This window comes from Clarias gariepinus, chromosome 17 (genome assembly GCF_024256425.1).
Source record: "Clarias gariepinus isolate MV-2021 ecotype Netherlands chromosome 17, CGAR_prim_01v2, whole genome shotgun sequence".
In the NCBI taxonomy this organism is placed as follows: Eukaryota; Metazoa; Chordata; class Actinopteri; order Siluriformes; family Clariidae; genus Clarias; species Clarias gariepinus.
Window position 1 is genome coordinate 29,377,374 of NC_071116.1, and position 21,200 is coordinate 29,398,573.

Consider the following 21,200-nt stretch of genomic DNA (forward strand, 5'->3'; position numbering starts at 1 on the left):
TTAAATAAATAAAAAGCATGATATTTCAGTACAATATCTGATTCTATAAAATCCTCATATTAAATAAAAATCGTCTGTGATTGTAACATGCTAAGAGGACAGAGCTATCTGCCGTTTTCTGCATGCATGACCTCGTGATTGGCTGATGTTGTGGTGATTGACAGGAGAGGGAGAGAAAGAGAGAGCGAGTATGCCTCTCCCACCCTGAGATCTCGACCAGTTTAGCACACACTCCCTCTGTCACGTACGGCTGTGACATCATCTTGATTCAAACTAGCGCTCCACTGACTCAGATTACACATTTCAATGGAAGGTCAAAGTGCACCGTTGTTATTTCACGGGTTAATTGCGTTTAAATTGGAGTTTCTGTGGTCAATAATGGCTCCTGCCAGATCCCAGAGTTTGCGTGGAGTCTGTACAATTTTTCGAAAAAGGATATGTTGTATTCTATATTCATATTCTGATACTCTTTCTATGAGGATAAGCGAACGTAACAAGAACTTTATCATCAGAGGACGCTTTTCATGACAGGGAACATTTTGACTGACGCACGCGAAAACTTTCATACCGCTTCCAGGGGAAACATTAGCTAGCCAGCGAGTAGAGCGGAGTGTCACAGGCGGTAGCTGGAGGTTAGGAACAGAGCTGCACCTTGTCAGGAGGTCTGCGGTGGCCAGCAGCTGGCTGAACACCGAGATATGAAGTGATGTGTGGACTCATTGAGAGAAGGAACCCAGCCGAGCTGTCCAGCTCCCCGAGCACAAATAAACAGCTCACTTCCACGTTTGCCTTGCCTGTTAATGTCAGACGCTGCACAGCCCCGGCTCAGATCCCCACCCACATCCCCGATCCCGTCCCCACCGTCCACCGTCCATCTCCCTCTAGCTCCTTTTGTCCTTTTAATTGCAAACGTGGCCTTTTTTCTTCAAATCGAAACTCCGATAACGTTTTGGGGGCACAGGAAAATAAACAGCGGAAGATTTTTCCTGCGAGGAAACCTTCAGTTTACTATATAACATGTTTCTTAATAGTGCTAAAGTGTTCTGTGTTCTTTAAATAAACAACAGGGAGTTTTGCATAGAAGGGCATGAAAGAATGCAGGATTTCACCAGGCCCTCGCACACATGTCAGCAATTTGGCTGCCTTGTGTATTTTGGATGTTGGGGAGAGAAAAAAAAAAAGAAAGCATTTCAAAGTAAACGAAAGAGTGAGAGTCTTATCCGCCTGGCAGCTGTGCTGTTTCGAGGCCAAATTGCTTTCAGCTGATGCTGCGCAGCTCCAGCTTGCTTGGGTAATGTCAAGTGATGCATTGCGATACTGAGAAAACAACGCAGCAAAAAATAAATAAGGACGGACGAGAGGAAATGGCTGAAAGTCCCTCTGCTGGTGCTCGGCCTTCACCTCTCAGACCCCCGAAGCGAAGCCCTGGCTCACGCACACAGCCGTGATGTCACGCACCAGTGTCCGGCGTGCAGCTTTTTGTTTCTTTTCTAATCATTTAATCATTCAAATAGCAAATTAATAGCATGATGAAATGACCTCCATCCCCTGCACACTGTTACTGTTACATGACATCATTATTGTCGAAATGTTGGTGCAAAGACATAGCAAACAAAATAGTGCAAAATATTAGGACGTGCTGGATCAAGATAGAGAATCAATAAATATTATTGCATACAGTAAGTCTGTTTTATTTGGAAATTTTTTAATTGTATTGCTTTTATGTTTCTCAAAGTACATTTAGCAACCAAGACAAAAATAAGAAATCATTTTCAAGGCTGCGTTTTCTATCCCTGATTTTAAACCTGAACTCTTGTGTTTAAAGGTGGCGGTCTGAAAGCTTTTACAGTATTTGTACAGTCGTATATCTGGAATAATTCCAGGTGTATTCATTAAAGTATGCAGATTTCCCAAGAGTCTGCATCAGTTTTAATAATGTTTCAAACTGATTTAATGGATCAAATGTGTAATGCTTCTTTAGGGCAAAAGGTTTTATTATTTTATTTTCTTTCTGTAAAAAATGCATTGGTTTTGTTAACTTACTCTTCAGTAATTAACCACCGTTAAGCAAGAACTGTATCATTTAGTAACTAAACATTGCTTCTAAATTAGTGAGCGTTAGTAATTAGCAGTAACTTTTATGCATTAAAAATACAGCTCGCATTAGATGGACAGACATTAGAAGAAGAAGATTTAGTTGTCTACTTCTTTGGTCTTTTTATATAACATTTACATACAAATATAGGCTATGATGTTTTTTTATATTTGTGTATATTTATATTTATTAAAAAATAATTAAAGTCAATAAGCAAGGGGGAAATCATTAAAAACCTTTTTAAAAATGAAAGAAAAATCATAAAGTGTGTTCAAATGTGTTTATCTGTTTTTTACACCTATGTATTAACATTTATGTTGTTTTAATGAGGGGTGCCAATAATTCTGGAGTTGACTGGATATACTGTACAGTAGAATGGACACTATAACCAAATACCACTAAGAATATTTACACTGTGTGCAGCATAATGAGCAGCATAGAATCAACAATCTGTAGAAATTAACAATCGGTACGCCCCCCTGTCAGTCAAAGACTCTTTGTATGCTAAAAAAAAAAAAAAAGTCTCTGCTACGTCTTTGTTTTTTATTTTTTACCCATGATTCATGCAGGTGGCGCGTCTGCTCCGTTCTGATACGCTTCCATCAATCACCAAACGCAGACCTGCTAGAAAAAAAACACAACAGCCATGTCCTCTGTTAGACCTGACCTGGTTTTATCCATCCATTCATCCATCCATCCATCCGTCCATTCCACTCGTTTATTTCAGTCATTTGTTTTAATTATGCCCATAATCTGAAATGTGTGAAAGCCGTGTTTATTTTAGCATTGCACTTGGAATAACTGCGCTGGGGTCTGAATAAAACCATTGAACAGAAGCACGAGAATAAATAAAGCGTCAAAAATTCAATAATTAAAGCCTCGCTGAGCGAAAACAGTGATAATAAAGTAATAATCTGGAACTTTTCAGAAAAGTGCCAAGTGACGTCAAGGGCTATTTAACTTCCTGGCTGTAAGTTAGATGACAAATGAAAAAAAAAAGCAAAAATGGAGTTTTAGAAATTCAGTGAGTGATGACGGTAAGACAAAAAAAAAATCTAACACACAGCGAAGCCTCTGCATCACTAAAAAGCTTCATTTAATTCTGTAATAATAAATCTACAGAGCAAAGCTAGGCTAGTTCGCCAATACGTGCTAGGATTTCTAGAAGTGTTGTCATGGTTACAGTGTGCGCAACCTTCTTTTCAGCACAAAGACACTTTTTCTAGCTTTTTATTTACAGAAAAGAAACTAAAACGGTGTGCAAGAGAAAGCTGGCCCAGGTTCAGCTGTGTAACATCGACCAATCAGTGACCAGAGGAGGGGTTTCTGTTGTCCAATCAGGGTGCGGAGCTTTAGTAACGTCGTTTCCATCATCCTGAAGTTCCATCAAAAACTGAATTTCCATTAAAACTGAATTACAGTCACAATCTGGTTCTTCATGTGTTTTACCTTCGACTGCACCGTTACAGAATTAAAAAATAAACAAGCCCCCTATAAAGATCTCAGGTGTTCCCAACGAGTAAAACACCAGTAACAGACTGAACTGCAGGTAAAAAATGATCAACGGCACAGCTCAGATATAAATAATATGCGAGTACAGTATTGTTTTCATGGTTAATTCTTTTAGCTACTCGGAACGTCACCAAATCAAGTAAAAGATTTTTCCATGAGAGGTTTAGGGTCAGGGTTCTTTCAATAGTTTTTTTGGAGAGTTAAATGTCCTTAGCTTCCAGGTGTGGTTCTACTCTGTGGCTGGAAGGCAAATCCTCTCCTGCAGGATACAACACAGAACCTTTAAACGTTTCCCCAAAGACCTCCTGGAGAGAAAGGTGCAATCTAGAATCTGTATCAGTTCTGCACTGTGAGTGTAAACAGTTACAAAAGACATTATTAGTGAAAATCATGAAGGTTTCTTTGGCTTTTGCTTCTTGAGGAACCCATAAAGGTTTTTTCCTGAAGAACTAAACAACAGATCACGTCTCACGTGCGTTCCGTGTAGAACATCTTTAGAAATCTAGGAACCGTGCAAAGAACCCTTGAGGAAAACTTTTCCTAAGAGTGTAAAAGTATACAGTATATTATGTAGCTGTTAAAACTCATAAAAGGCCAAACATATACAGGGTTCAGGATTGTGCAGTAAAGAGTGACCTATGCTTTTTTCAGCACTAAATTGGCAAAATAAAGAACAAAATTTGATTTCATTTTAACCAACTATACAAACAGGCGGAGCAAAAGAAAAAAAAAAAAGCAATAACATGGGCAAAGAAATAGCACAGATACCCATGATCACATGTTTTATGGTTGTTTTTGGTTGTTTCTATGACCAAAAAGATAATAATAATAATAATAATAATAATAATATGCTCAATTTGAGAGGTCTACATATTTGCAATGTCATTTCCATATTCCAGTAGCATCAAATTTACAGTTTATAAAAGTAATTTCATTCTGCCTGACGTATCTGAGAACCTGAAATAGTTTAAAGTCTGAACATCCGGCAAGGCTTCTATAAAAGCACATATTGTACAGTTTTTTAAAATCATCATCGACCTGTGCTGTGTTGCACAGATGTGCACCGCTTGGATTTTAAGGGTTAAAAGAAAGTACTGGATTCTTTGGGAAAATTGTTAAATTAGGATCAGAGGGTTTCCCCTTTAGACAAGTTTGTAACCCCTTTAAAATATCTAGAACCATGTTTATTACAACTTTTAGACATTTTTTAGAACTTTTAGAAACTGCAAGAAAAAGTTAAAATCCTTGACTAGTAACGATCCTGAGAGGAACCTGTTTGTTTCCTGAGAGTCACACAGCGTAGACTTTTAGCAAACCTTGTTGAGTCTTAATGTCTAACACTGTGGGCGCTTTAAATGTTCTACTCAAAACGCTTACGGGATATACGCTCTATGAAATCTACAACACTTCAGTTCTATCATTTTTCAGCTTGTTCATCTTGAGGGAACCCATGAAGCTTCTCTGTAGAACTCTTCAGCAGAACTGAAAAACCGAACTGAACTGAACTGAAAAAAAAAATTCTATGAATCCTTGAATCCTGAATATTTAACACTTCATAAGTACTTGGAGTGCAACTGTGCAACCGAATCCAACTTCTTCCCCTTTAAAGTATTTCCGTAGACGCTGTGCAAGTTCTCCACGGTAGACAGGGTTGAAGGAACCTTACACGTTTAGATAAAAGACTAAGGACTCTTTAAATAGTTTATGGTTCTGGATTTTCTAAAATGAAAAATGAGAATTTTTTTTTCATTTTTTTCAGAACTCTCATTTCAGAGTTCCCTGAATGATCCAGTTGTATACAGAGGTGCTGTTTGAAAATATTTTTTTTATTTTAAAGTTTTTAATAGTATTTTTTGGTTGTAGGGTTCTATACTCAAGGATACTAGATGCAACCTTTGTGTGTGTGTGTGTGTGCATCTGTAATATCTTGGACTGAACCACAGTAATGTGTCTTAACAGCATTAAGAACATTTTTCATGCGCTCCAAGCCGGCCACGGTGGAACGCTCTGATTCTTTTGGCCTCGGCACACGGCTCACACTCTTCCCAAACCCCGAACACATCTGCTCTGGCTGGCGTGCTCTAAAAAACCCACTTTCATCCCTCTCTTGCGGCCAAGGCCGTGTTTCGGGCCGAGGCGCCGCCTCTGAGTTCCGCGCACATTTGGAGCCGATCACCGTGCTGGCTTCGGATCGCGAGACGGATTTTTGTTCTGTTTTTTTTCCGTAAAGGTTCTGTGACTCGGCGAGCCGCAGGTGAGGCGGCTGGTTTGTCGGAGTCGGGGCTCAACAGGTTCACGGCACGCACGAAAAAGCCGGTTCCCACTATGAACTTGTTTACATTGCCGGCGGTGGGGAGTCTGGAAGTGTTTGGTGGCTTTGCACGCTGGGAAATATCAGCTCAGTTCTTTTTACACTGTGTTGATATGGGCTCTGAGGAGAGCTGGCTTGTGCCTGAGAAACAGGCTCCTCTGGGCTCCAGAGCCTGGCTGCACTGCAACAAGAATAAACACAACGACAGACTCGGCCCACAGCGGCCCGAGAACCGAGACGTCACCCAGCGCGCAGTCACCCAGCGGTAATACTATCTTTATCTGGCCTTTTCATTGTACTCTACGTCATGATATACTAATATACACAGCGGCCCATTTGTTAAAAAACAAAAAAAAAGGGGTGGTGTTGGGTTTGAGTTATAACCACATTTAAATACTTATTTTTGGCGTAGCTAGCAAGCCTTTTCCCAAATGTCATTAAATTGCTCTGGAAAATGCCCTAAACCCATTTCACAAGAGAAGAATGTTAATCTAACAGGCATGAAAAAAACCCATGCATCTGCCCTGAAATCCACTCCAGACTATACATGTTTGCTGGAAGCTGCTTATTTCCCAATAACCACCTCTAAGTGTTTTATTCCTCTTACACCACAGCCATTTGTTGGCAATTACATGCACTTTTTAATTAAACAGCAACACAGCATGCAATCACGTAAAAATGCCCACGGGACGACTTCTCACTTGGGTTATAGCGGCTATAAACAGTCGTTCCATCACCATCGCCTCTCTCTTTAATACGAAGAAACTCCTCCCAGGAAAAAAATTAGCTAAAACTGTCTGACCAACCAGGAGGCAGAGTTTTGTTGCCAAAAAAAAAATCTACATAAATTAATCTTAATAAATTCAGTATATCATTAACTGCCATAATTAATGATTAATCAATCGAGTCCATATGCATCTTTACATAACCTTCAATACTATATAGTTATAGATCTGTGAAGTTATATATCAGTATATATTATACTTGTACATATGTCTTTAAATTATAGGCTCAAATTAACTTTTTATAAACTTTTCCGTAATAATTATTGTCTTTAAATGCTAATAATATTAGATATAACATCAAGTTGTTTTTTAAAAAAATAACAGAAACGCGCAATTTACAAATCGGATAATTCTTCTTGTTTCTGTGTGTCCTTGCGACGTCTCTACTCAACTAAACGTTTAAACAAAAGACACACACACACACACACACACACACCATGCTTCTGGTTTCTCACTCATCTCAGCTAGGTTGATTCTCCTTCCTTGGAGGCTAGGTAGGTGAAACTTCTCCCAAAGTTTCTGTAACCAGGAGGAACCAGAACACATGGGGTCAAAGGTCATAGGATTATTGGAAATGCTGCAATTAGTGCTGCTTAAACTCTCACTCTGCCACACGATCGGAGGTCGAACAGACTGAAAATGACGATCTCCTGCGCGGCAGGCATGTTCCCTCTGACCTGCTGCTTAAATGTGTTTGTTCTGGGAGCCACCATTACCCTGGATATGATCCCACCATGGAGCTAATGGCCAAAATTCCCCCCGTGCACATGTTTTTTTTTTTTTTTAAAGAAATAATTGATTGCATGTGGACACGGCTAGTGTGCTTTCCTCTATTATGGGAGGTGATATCACGCGGTCAAGAGTGTTCCTCTGATACGGTGATTGCTTCCGCCAGCCGTGGCCGAGGGGGCGAGGAGAAGGCGGAGGGCACGGTGTTACTGCACGCTGCTGGAGATTTTTGCGATTCTTGATCTCATCAAGTAATCACCGTCTGGAACCACGCTGGATTCTGGTTCTGTTCTTAGCAAGACAACATGACTTCTGTCAGTCTTGAGAAGACGTGTATGGTTTATGAAGGCTGGAGACGACTTCAGTTAAGATTGAGGTAATAAAAGGTGCCCAGAATGCCCTGCAGGGTCGACATGACGGACCAGACCCCTTAATCAGACCTGAAGAGTTTTCGGGTTTCGTCAGCGTCTGAACTTGAATACGATCCCGCTCCCATCCCCCCGCCGGCATCATACGGTTTCCTTAGGAAGAACAAGCCGTCCACATGAACTTCACGTTTTTGTATTTTGACAAATTTGCGTTTCCAGGAAGCAGCTGAGGTCAGCTCGGCATCTGTTGCTACTTATGTCCAAGATGCAAGCGCTGCTTTGTGTGTGTTGCCATGGCGAACAAGACCTCGCAATCAGATCTGAAAGACAGCATCTTCAAAGGCCTCGCAAAACACAAGTGTGTACGTACGCATGCTTGTGTGTGTCTGTGCGTCTGTGTGTAATTCCTATGACCTTTTGGTTTGTGTACATATGCAACACTGAATCTGTCCAGCACTGGGCCAGATATCATCCTTTATGCTCGGTAATTAAAAATGAGGACGGGTCAGAATCAACGCAGCAAATATGTGACCAAATAAGGAGATCACTGACTTTACAGAACTCTAACAGACCTACAGACACCTGAGGGTTTATACAGTAAATAGCATGTTTAAGAAAGATACAGTAGCACCAGTTGTGCCGTAAAATAATCAACTATATTATTGATGGTGTGATGAAGGAGAGCTCCTGTTTCTTATCCTAAGTGGATCATTTTCTTATAGCAGCACAAAAACTTTGTTTATTCCTTTTATTAAAAAACAAATTGCCACCAATTATAATTAGTCATTTATTAAGGGGTTACATGGCATACAGTATGTTTTATCCATTTATAGTTAATGGTATTTAATGGTATTTTATTGGTTTAATGGTATTTAAACCAATAAATATTTATACTTGTCATAGGGAAAGGAAATGTAGCAAAAAAGTTATAACTCCTCTGTCACAGCCTTTTAGAAAACACTGACACTGGAGACTCCTTTGATAAATACCTGTCCTTACAGAAAACTTAAACACCATGTCAAAATAATCCGGTTGTGGAGTGGAGCGTCTGCTATACGAGCCCCCGAGAACACGTTGTTACTATAGAAACCATAACGTATCAGAGCGAGCGGGTTATTATAAACCTGGCATCCCGTCACAGCCTCTGACCAATCAGAACGCAGGATTCGTCAGCGCTGTTGTGCGACAACGCTAAGGTAATCTTCCAGAATCGAGTCACGCGGTTTATCGGGACAAACCTTTGGCCGGATATCAGTTTTTCTTGAGTCGCAGTTCACTCATTGATATGGAGCCATCTGAAGATACTTCCTTTAGAAGTGAAGATAAAAAAAGAAGCCATTTCTCAGTCTAGCAAATAAAAAGTCTCCGCTCGCCGTGCGCCTTTCTGTCGCTGCCGAATTGAGCAGCCGTAGTTTTGCTTGATGTTTAACTCCAGCGACAGCGCTCCCCTCCCTGCTCTTTTATCTCAGCTCTTGAGCATGAGTACACATTTATGCACTTCCACTGAGGAAAGCCTTCTGGCCTCTGCCAACGCTGTCACCGAGGGAGCTTCCCGGCCCGAGAGATCGGTTTTGGCAGCCGAGCCCGTCTCGAGGACGCACATCTGCGCTCCCCTTCTTGGCCCGAGCCCCTCACTGTATCCTGTTGACGACTAATGAACCAATTAATCAATTTGACAGGCACGCATTCGACTCCAAAGATGCCTCCTTTGAACTAGCTTTCAGTGATCAATAATTGGAGTGGAACCAATGGCTATCGCTAACCCGTGGACCTGCATGAAAGAAATGTTCACTTTTTTTTTTTGTTCCCTTGTTTCAGGAGGCCAGAGTGCGTTGCATTAAAAGGACGTTCTGCTTGCGGTGAGAGGACCACCCTAGCACCAAGTTCTCCCCCAAAACTTAACCAGATGTGTAATGAGGCCGGTAGTAGTAGTAATTATTTTCACCTGTCTCATGACAGGCTACATGTAAATGCTAATGCGTGCAGCCCTAACGTAGACCTAGGCTGTCCTGCAGAGACCCCGCGGACCTTCCCGACTCGCCTCTTATTTCCGAGTTGCTTTTTTGGCCCTGAGCTAGGCCTCCATTACAAGGCAGCCAAGTCAAGTCTGTCACTCACACACACACCACCACTTTTTTTCTTTTTCTTTTTTTTTCCCTTTTCTTTATCCGTCTTTATTCTACATTAGTGTTCCTTTGCATTTCTGTTGACATCAGGATTTAATTTCACTCCTGCCTCCCCTCAGACACGCACATGCACAGACAGACACGCACACTCTCTCCTGCGTTTCAGCCCTTGTTTCGGATTAGCGCAATAACTGCCGTCAAATGAAATTATCCCTCTCACACGCCACCCACTGAGCATCAGGAAAAGACAAGCGTGTGTCAGAGTGTTGAGTCAGTCTCAGGGACTTCGGTGGGTTGCTTCGGAGCCCGATTCCCGAAGATCCCTAAAGGCCAGAGCAGAGCTCGCGCGTTTACATTTCTCCTCTTGCACTTTGCCTTCTTTGGAGCGAGAGAGTGGAACTGAAACAATGGGCTCTTGACAGATCCAGTTCCCTGTTACTTCATGCCAACATTAAATGCATTTCGTAGTCTCCATGTTGACCGCATGCCTCTCCAATTAACGCGTGGAAATCAATTAGCCAGGGAAAAAAAAATGGAAAATGGATTAGCAAAAAAAAAAAAATTAAAAACCTAATCAAAACGGGGGGAAAAGAAATCAGCCAATCAGACGAAGCACTTTCACATTTCAATGCGAGTTTTCACATTTCATAAGAACGTTACGCCACTCACTAAACCGGTCCAAACAGCAGCCGTACGGGTCAGTTGAGTGGACGCCGCTTCACATCACGCGCATTAATCTCGCATGGATTATAAAATAAACATCAGAGTCAAAACACAGAAAGATAGAAATGTCTCTTTTATCGTGTGGTTTTAATTCACACCGTGACATGTTCAGCTTTTGTTTTTCCAAGTTTTAAATTGCTGCAAATCAAAAACATCTCAACATTGTGAAGATGTGCGTTTAATAGTCGCTTTGATTTTTATTACGAAAGAACAGGTTCTTTAAGTGTTTAAGTGAGCTTCCCTATCAGAAAGGCAGAACCCATGACGAGCCCTTACTTCTCCATGGAAATGATAAGGAACCATTGAAGAACACGTTCTGTCTTTATTTTACACTTCATTACACTACACTAAAGCTAATGTTTTTATGTAAAGCTGAATATTGATTTTGATAAGAAATAATAAAGATCTAAAGAAAAATACAGAACCCTGTAAAAAAAAAAATCCATCCTTTGTGCACTTGAACTTGAGGAAGCATGGCTGCTGTTTACCTAACCAAGCGTTCTCCACTCCAGTCCACTCTCTCCTGCTGCCCTCCTGCCCTCTCACAGAACCAAAGACACACACCGGTCTCCTCCTCACCGAGATTTCCTGTGAGAGACAATGGAAGGGGCAGCGTGGGGACGATCCTGCCCCCTGACGGGGCAGATTTATCGCTGAGGAAACTGCAGTCGGTGTCAAAGTAAACAAAGGAGGAACCACGGAGCACCGATCTTCCCGGGGCAGACGTGCTCTCTTCCCCAGACCCCCTTTTTCCTACCACTGGGAAGTCCCTAAAGAGCAAGGACAACAAGGACAGAAACCTCTTAAGAAGGAAAGAAAGAGGTGTTTTATAGAAGCAGTAAAGTGGAGGCTACGTGGTTCTATCATTGTGAACAGAAAGTGTTAGATCAAACATCCCAAGAATCATCCAAAGAAGCTAAATGATCAGAACATAAAATAATTTAAATACTTTAAGATTGTTTAAATGCATTTTAATTGGTGTTCCTAGAGGAAACGTATTATCATTTTAGCTGCATACAGTAGCTACAGTTTATAGTGAAATAAAATTCCTCCAGGACCATGACACGACATAAAACGACACAGAAGTACACGAGACCACACGTATCCAAAGATTATACTGAAAGAACGCTAAACTACACAAAATGCACGAGAGTAAGTATGTGCAAACAGTGCAGGACAGAACACAAGACACTGTGCATGACAATGATCACAGTTAAGTCAAGGATCTATGCAAAGATTTTCAGTTTTCCTGCTTTTGTATTATTAGAGAATGTTCTTATTATAACCGTTCTTTATAGAAGCTCAGAGCCATTAATTATCCTTTAACCCTTAAAGAATCTTATACAACAGTTAGTTCTGGCCGAGTAATCTGAATGGATGCCAGGCGTTCCACGAGTGCTGATAATAGAGTGTAACAGCACAGTGATGTGTAACTATACGTATGAGTGGGCGTGTCCCAGGTGTTGTCCAGTGGTTAATGACGCTAACTGTGTGTCTCAGCGTGGGTGAGAGTAGGTCTGTACGGTCCGCAGTACTGAGGAGAGAGCAGCTGTCTGACTAAACCCACATTCACACCCAGTCACAGAAGCACTTTTAGTGAGAACACACATCTGATAACGTTATGGCGTCTTAAACAACACGCCGTCTCTGTAGTACTCACTCAAATCCCTCTCTAACCCCTGATCAAGGGCACTACTTGGTGTGTGGAACAAGGGATTGAACCCCCTACATAGCGCACTACCTGTACATTTAGCGCTATTTGGAATTCGACCCCAGAACCCGAAAGTTAAGAAACTTTTAACCGATCATCCTAATTTGCTGATAACAAATGGTGTTTGAGGATCTGTTGTATAAAAGTGATATCACGCTGTTCACGGTCATGCTGTTGTGCTGAATATTAGCATGGCTGTGATATCTTCTCTGTAAGTACTCGGGCTGCATCCTCGTGCCCACAATCACACCACAGCCGTGCTGATATTCACTACACCAGCACGACCTCTAATTGACGTTCAAAACCCTAAACCTCTTTGTTGCCATTCAAAGTCCATGAAGGAAATCTTTTCCCAGACTGTATCCTACACATAGCTAGAATTTTTCTTGATCTGGAATGTTATGGGATGCCTCGGCTTGTCTCTACGGGTGACCCTTCAATATTCCATGTAGAATCTAAAACAGAGTTTACCATTTAGAAAAGGTTCCGAGTACGATCGCTTTAGGAATCCGAAATATTTCAAACAACCCATGAGGAATCTTTTTATAAGACTATAATCTATATAGTGCATGAAGAAAAAAAGTTATTTCCTGGTTTGTTCCTTCGGGAAGGCTCTATATTTAACCCCACAACAAAGCAGATTTTTTTTTCTTTTTTTTATTATAACCTCCTTAGGAATCTAGAGACATTCAAAAAGAACCAAGGAACCCATTTTTCTCACATTGTAGCCTGTTGATTGTTAAATCTAGTACCTTGGGGAGATATTTGGTGTCTATCTCATGAGTATTGTTCATGGTTCTGTACAAAATATAATCATCCAATTAACACTTTTAACAATATATATATATATTTTTTTTGCTTTTTGAAAAGTTCCAAATATATCCTTTTTCGAAAGATAAAATTCTTAGATGAAAGAACTCTTTGATGTTTTCTTGCATATTTAATGGTTTGTAGCTTCTTGACATTTTTATTAAGAACGTTCCTTTGTAGGGATCTAGACAGGACACGTTTAGGGCTTCCCCAGAGAAACAAACTGAGGGTTCCAAAAAAATTAGACACTTAGTCCAAATGTGTACAGCTACTTTACACTCTCATGAGAACCTGCAGGGACACAAAGCCTTTAAATCTTCTGGGAATGTCTTTATTACACTTTATCATTGACTCATACCATCTCATATTTTGTATTTAATCTGTTCTGACTGAATTTCATGAACAAACTGATGTAAAACAAATTAAGAACACATATATCGAGTGCCATATAAGTCTCATAGGGCTTTTAACCCTAATATTGTCAGGGAAAATGTCATGTGACGTTTTCCAAAATGTGTTCCATGTGGTCTCCCTTAGACAAGAAATGGATCCGGGCTCCTATCTGTAAAGAAAAAAGGTCAGCTCTAGAACTATAATGTGTTCTTTTTTTCTTGTCTGTCTGGGAAAACCCTTAAAGATTCCTCATCTCAAAAACATTCCGAGGGCAATAACATGTATAGGAAGCTACAAATCCATCATCTCTGATTTGCCCTTCAACACAGCCTGTAAAGCTGAAACCTTTGATGATTTCACTATTTAAAAAAAAAAGTACCAGTTAGATGTTCTTTAGGAAGCTGAAATCCATTCTCGGCAGAGGAACTCACAGAAGAACCTCTTTTCCTTAGATAAGCATCAGTTAGAGAAGACATGGGAGCGTGATAGGTTTCTGAGGAAGCATGTTTGAATGTCTCAGACCGGTGTCGGTCAAAAACTTGTGAAAATGTAATGACTTCCTCTTAATTATGATCCTTAAGAGCAGTTTTTGGATAAAACATGGAATAAATACAAGATACAGCAAAAACATGTTATGTAAATAAAAGTTTTGAAGTTTTAGGTTTAAACCATGTACAGTACAAGTAAAAGATAAAAGTTTGAAACTTTCAATTTAATCAAATCGTTTAAAGTAATGAAATTATTATGTTTTATGGTCTGTTCCATTTCAAACAAACATTATCTAACATATGATGCTCAATTCCTGTTACATAGAAATGTGCTTGAAATAGGAAAATATGTTCAAAGTGATTACATAGGGAAAATAAGAGGCGGGAAATACCTCAAAGTGCATTCTAAAAGAAGATACAACACTATTCCTGTCCGGAGCACAATGAAACTAATCAGTTCTGAATTTATTATAAGAGAACCTGAGGCACTATGGTCGAGCATCTCAAGCGAGCATCCCCGTACACCAGCACAGGTAGCAGAACCCCAAGCAGAGTTCCAGGTTCAATCGTTTGCAGTCATGAAACATCCCTAGGATGGTGAACCAGTTTAAAGCTAAAGTAACTGGACTTGCATTTTAATCCATTTTGCTCACCATCGTGCAGAAGAGACGAAGAGACGGTGAGTACGGCTGAAGCAGTTGTGTCTGAGAGCGGTACGGTAGCGCTCTGCACTGGGGTTTGCAGCTTGTGCGTAGGTTTCCAAAGCTAAACATGCTGCAAAAACCAAACATCTTTGGGTGTAAGTAAAAATCGAAAGCCATTACTGATGACATCATGGAGATACATTTATGGAGTTTGATGATTGGCTGGAAAACGGACAGCTGTACTTGTGGATTCTGTATGGAAACAAACATAAACAGTGAAGAATGCGGCAGACGGCGAGCGGGCGGAGACAGGATGAGAGGTTTCACTGAGAGCCATGTGGAGATGGATTGGTTCTGGTCCTAAGCCATGTGTTCCACCCAAACCTCCAAAAACCTAACAACTGCAACATCACCCCTAGTGTAAGAAACCGGAACTGCAGAGCGTACAGGCTTACACACTGACTGTCTAAAATTACACACTCAGGGTTCATACTGCTAGGGGAAATTAATCAAAGGTTTTTACTAATCCTGTTCCATAGAAATCTGGCAATTATAAAAAAAAAATTTATTTAGCAAAAAATTGGGTAATCCTTTTTATTTAAAAAATGCTACTTAAACAAATATCACATAAGCAGATTAAACACAACTTACACAATCAGTGTTCTAAACGTCCTAAAATGGTTAGACCTTAAAAGAGACATTTTAAAATAAGGACATTACACTTAGATTTTACAATTTTTCCCTAAAATCGTCTATTATCCAATAGCGTTCAAGTCAAACCAGAACTTTTGATGAAATTTATGCGCAGTACGGTGATGAGACTCTTAGTCGCAGTAAAACATTTGAACGGTGCAAACATTTTAAAGAAGGCCGTACATATGTGAAAGACAATCCCGGGGGTTGTTGTTCCTGTGAACATTTAGCGAGTGGATCATCTGAACATCACATAAACTCGACCACGTCCTGACCTCGCTCCAAGCCATTTTCACATGTTTGGAAAAGTCATTAAAGGAGTTCCTGGGAGGCCGGCGTTTCAGACAAAAAGCAGGCTGATCACGGCGTACTGAGAAAACTTTCTTAATGGTATCTTCATGGCATCTTTATTGATGAGGTCCAAGCACTAGTAAAATACTGGGATAAGTGCATTAGTGTAGCAGAAGATTATATAGAGAGTTTTTACTCTCAAAACTGTGTTCTGTTATTTCAGATATTCAAACGTCCCGGTTTGACTTGAACGCCCCTCATATATATATATATATATATATATATATATATATATATATATATATATATATATAAAGTCTACTTTTTTATTATTTTTTTATTATTTTATTATTATTAGGACTTTTTATTAAGAAATAATAGATCTTTAATGCCATAAAAACAAAACAAAAAAACATCAGTGATCCTACATTAGCTCTTTTTTTTCCTTTTTCCATTCTTTTTAGTGGGAACTACAGAGGAACCATTACTAATCGAGTTCCCCCACGTGGACCTACTGTACAGTCCTTATTATACTGTATGTGTATTTAAAGGGTCCTTTAGTGCCATATACAGTATGACTTCAAATGGCACGAGTACTCCTGTGACATCATGTGAGAATAATTTAATAACTGGAAACAGCTTGCACTACAGGTATAAAAATAATTCCGATGTGGAGGATGTGATTTTTCTAAAAGGGCCCCAGAGAGAGAGAGAGAGCTGAATAAAGTTTAGTGTTCTCAGCTACACGTTTCTGACGTTAACGCTTATATGACTAATGTAAGTGTTATTTTAAATTGCAGTCGGAAGAGAAACCCGTTCTTATAACTATGTGAAGCTTTTATAAAACAAAAGAGAAGTGTTTCAGTGGCGCGTGCCCAATCTCCAGACTCCCCGGGACAAAGCCGGTACAAGAGCCTCGCGCGCGCCTTTCTCAATTGGACGTTTAATTTTTGTCCACATTATTCCTTTTGTGTTTCGAGGTAATTGTTGCTCTTCACCGAAACAAGCATCTAACGATCGCGATCTCACGCTACTGCCAGGCAACCGGGGCCAACAACCTCGTGCGGGGCAAAAAGGTCACACGAGCGCGTGAAATGATGCAGTTTTGTTAAGTTTTGACTTTTTTTTCCCTGCAGTGTGTTAACGGGCCATTCATGGCTTCAAAGGCTCCGTAAATACGGTGTTTAGCGTCGTTAACACCACGCCACGCGCCCCTGGCTCGTGCTGCTAATTGAAACTATTTCCACGCCGTTTTCTGCACGCGGCGACTTGTGTGTATGTGTGTGTGTGCAGGGTGTGGGGTGATTGGCAGACTCGAGTGGCCGCGTGATGAAATGGCTCCGGTGTTAATGAATAGAGCGCTGATTGCAGGATCCCCGAGCCGCCGAAATTACTGCGCCGCAGCGCTGACGTGCAATTACCGGCGCCCGCTCATGCATATTCATCACGCTGATTTGCATATCGATCAGCAACTCCGGTGCGTATGCTGAGGAGACTTTTTTAAAAAGTCTTTGTGGGAAGTCGAAGGTGTTCCTCCCCGGGGTGCAGAAATGTCAGACTCGAGGATGTGTATTTATTTTTACATCTCTTCTAAAGAATAGACGCACAAAAAACACATCTGAAAACAACATCTGCATATAATATCTACATATCGGCTAACATCCGCAGTACGCAGGGTAACACGAGTACATAGCGTCTGTACGTATCATCAGTGTATTGTCTTACATCCATAGTACATAACTTTTGTATATAACATCTGTGTGTAGGCTAACATCTGTGTGTGTATATAACATCTGTATGCAGGGTAAAATTGGTGCATAGCATCTGTATATACCATCGGTATATAGGCTTGCATTCACAATACATAACATCTGTGTCTATTATTATAATAATGATATATAACGTTGGTATGAGTTAACATTTGTATATATCATCTGTATGTATATAACTATAACTGTATTTATTTCACTGTAGTAACACATTCTCAGGGGGATAAAAAAGCTCTTCAAGGGTTTCATTTAGACATTTATGGGTGCGATTTTCCTTAAAACAGTCCTCCTTTAAAACTGTGATAAAAAGAACACAACCTTTAAATGTTCCCCTAGAGAGAGAGCGAGAACTAAAAATGTGAAGAGTTCTAGATTCTATCTTTTTTAACTCACAAGTGTGTTACATACAGTCCTGGAACAGCAAGGCCAGTCTGTTGTTTTTGCTTTACACTGAAGACATTTGAGATTAAAATTGAAAAAAAGCATGGTGCTTTAGATCAGATTTTCAGTTTTCATTTCCCGATATGTGCATGTTTAACCTAGAACATGGCATCAGCAATTTATACCCCTGAATATCTTATCTTGGTTTGATGTCTGAGTTTCAACTGTAAAGACTTAATTTGTTATTAGAAATAAATCAACACAAAGTTGATTTAGTAGAGTACAGGAACCAAGTTGATTCTCTACCAAAGTAATAAAAAGGCCAAAGTGTGGAGCTGATGATCCAGAACAAACAAGCTGATGGATGAAGCATGGTGGCGGTGGTGTCATGGCTTGGAATTAAAACAATCACCATCATAATGAATAATGAACATTCAGAAATCTACAGAAACTTTGCAGAGAAATGCAGTATTCTGTATGACACCAAATATAATATGATGTTCACTCTCACTTATTATTTTTTATTTTATTATTATTTATTATTTGATTTTTTTAAAGAATTTAAAATAAAGGTCCTAAACATGAGCACTGAAGGTTCTATAAATTTTACATTATTTGAATATTGTACATAATCCGAATAATTCAGAATATTGAATAATTTTCAGTTTTGTTCTCCTAATTATACCTTAAAACACTGGGTTCTGGATTGAATGTAGTATGATATGTATAATTTAATCCATTATACAATATAAATTTTATATATTATTTAATTTTATTGTAACTTTGCAACCCTGTAAATTAGATTTTAAATATAATTTTCAATGTCTCAGTGTATTTTTTTTTTTTCATTTTTCTCTCATTGCAACAAAATCTTCTTATTCTTATTTTATCTTTCCTTTTAAGCGTTTTACTGCGTATCATACTGTAAACATACTGGATATATTCATTTAAAATACTGTAAATTAATTAGTTTATTCAGATAATGATTCACATTTGCATTAAAAAACTTTTGTTATTATTAAACTATTAGCTGCAGGTTTATTAAATCACAACCTCAGATTTCAGAAATACTGTATTTCCCTATTGTTTGATTTCAATGAAGTTTTTTCCCTAATTGTAATATAATAGTAATTGTAACATAATACTGTAATTTAAACAGGCTTTCGGTGTAATTATTGTAATTATGGATATTCCTTCAATTTGTATTTATTTTTAAAGTGAGTTTAATATAGTGCGTACTACAGTCTAAAAACTATTGCTGCGATTGATGTACGACTTTTAAACAAACCAACCAAAAAAAACAACAATATGGCAATATTATTATTATTATTATTATTATTATTATTTTAAATTAGGAGGCTGTTCTCTAAATACACACCCTGTGCTGAATGCAGACGACTAAAAATTCTGCTTCTTGCACAAGGTTTTGCAAAAGTGCAGAAATAAACAATGCCTCTAGTTTTTGAGTAAACTCCTTCTTCAAAACAAGACGTGCATAATGGAGCTCACGCACAACCACACAACCACACACACACACACACACACTTGCTGTCTACACAAACAAGAGATTTTTCTCATCCTTCTTATCTCTTGTTTTTTCTCTCTCTTTCTCTCTCTCTCTCTCGCTCACACACACACACACACACACACTGTGAACCACTCATTTAGTCATCGCCTTAAAGAGCTCAGCTAAAGACACATCAAATCAAGCAATTAAGCGTAGCCATTCATCCCATGATTACATTATTCTGCTTGCTTTATGAATCTAAGCTCTCTCTCTCTCTCTCTCTCTCTCTCTCTCTATCACACACACACTCACACACAAACACAACACAACTGAACACACAAGGCCATGTGCAGGAATATGAGTAACAATGAAAATTCAGTAACAAAAGCAAAAAAGGAAGAGAATAACCCGAGTCTGTGACGTTTGTGTAATCAGGGCTCGGCGGTGTAAAGTGTCCTCGTAACAGCTCTGGATTTAAAAGAATATGATTATAATTACTGTTCTCTCACACACTTATCATTAGATTAGGATTTGCGTTTCTCTTTCTGTCACTCAGTCACTCTCTCGCCTCCATTCAGCAGAGAGCTTGTGTTTTTATTTCCTTCTTTATTCTAATATAATATTCGATATCAGTATGTTTTTTGGCAGACTGTATTTTCTGTGTGAAGAAATCGCACTTGATCAGCCACAAATCTGTGCTTTCCTTTTATGTAACAGTATTTTTGAATGATTTGACTGCAGAAGGCAATATTATTATATTTTTATAATGTAAAAAAATACATTTTTACTACATTATTTTTGTGTGAAATCCTGAGAGCAGTCATAGGTCAATGAGTCTTGCATAAAGTGTAAGAATTTATTTAAACATTAGATGAAGGAAAAGTGAATTTTCTGTTAGTATAAAGGAGCCAATACTTATAGCAGGCATGTCATATCTATATAAATAATAGTTGTTGTTTTTTTCTTGCTCTTTTACTGATACATCTTTACTGTATTTTTACAGAAACCAGTCTCGAAAAAATTTCTGTCTGTATGTCTGTCTGTATGTCTGTATGTCTGTCCAGACAAATTTTGTCACAGTATCACATTAAACTGTCTGGACAGAATTCGATGTATCTTTTGCAGACCTTAGATCTCTGCCTAAAGTTTAATCTGCATCATAAATGAAATCTAAATTTTAAATAAAAGTGATGTTATGAACATTTACGTGTTGGATTTAATAATCTACTTTATAATGATCTACTAATGCGCTACTGTCTCAATGTAAACAAACACCTGCACCAATAGATATTAATTAGAAAAGATAAAGTGAATATTTTGACTGGGATTAGTTCATATTTTCACTTTGGCTGAAATAACAGCGCTGAAGTGGTATAAGTGAATTTTAACACGCTGGAGTGGTTTTAAGACAAAACTTCATCTTTATCCTTTTATCTACTTTTTCCATTTCTCATCTGTGATTCACTCTCCGATTACCGAACAGGGAGTGTATTTGTCTGAGCACCAAAGAAGGACAACTTAGTGTAAACAAGGCGTAAGATACTCAACCTTACAGAATGGGATTTCTTTGTATTAATAAGTTAGACAGAGAGTTCTGCTGTACAGAGAGACACACAGACATGTACGTGGGCTTCAACCTCAAATAATAATAATAATAATAATAATAATAATAATATCACTGATTACATTAAAGATCAGCAGATTATTTTTAGATTTAACATTTTAACTGTTTCTACAAACTCCATAGTTTACTATGTGTCGCTAGTATTGTATGTTACTGTATATATTATAGTTTCCCCCGTTTTATATAAACACAAATAAAAACTCCTGAAAACTTCATTCTTTTGTATCAACAAGTCCAACA

The 21,200-nt window shown here is 39.0% G+C and overlaps 1 protein-coding gene across 1 annotated transcript in view; it reads left to right on the forward strand.

Annotated features, from left to right (window-relative positions):
* The first annotated feature begins 14,541 nt into the window (after positions 1-14,541).
* si:ch211-243g18.2 (uncharacterized protein LOC559906 homolog) overlaps positions 14,542-21,200 on the forward strand; it is a 35,818-nt gene continuing 29,159 nt past the window's right edge. Inside the window, exon 1 of the mRNA XM_053515827.1 lies at positions 14,542-14,584. Within this exon, the coding sequence (XP_053371802.1) occupies positions 14,542-14,584 (43 nt within the window). The remainder of the gene's footprint in view (positions 14,585-21,200) is intronic.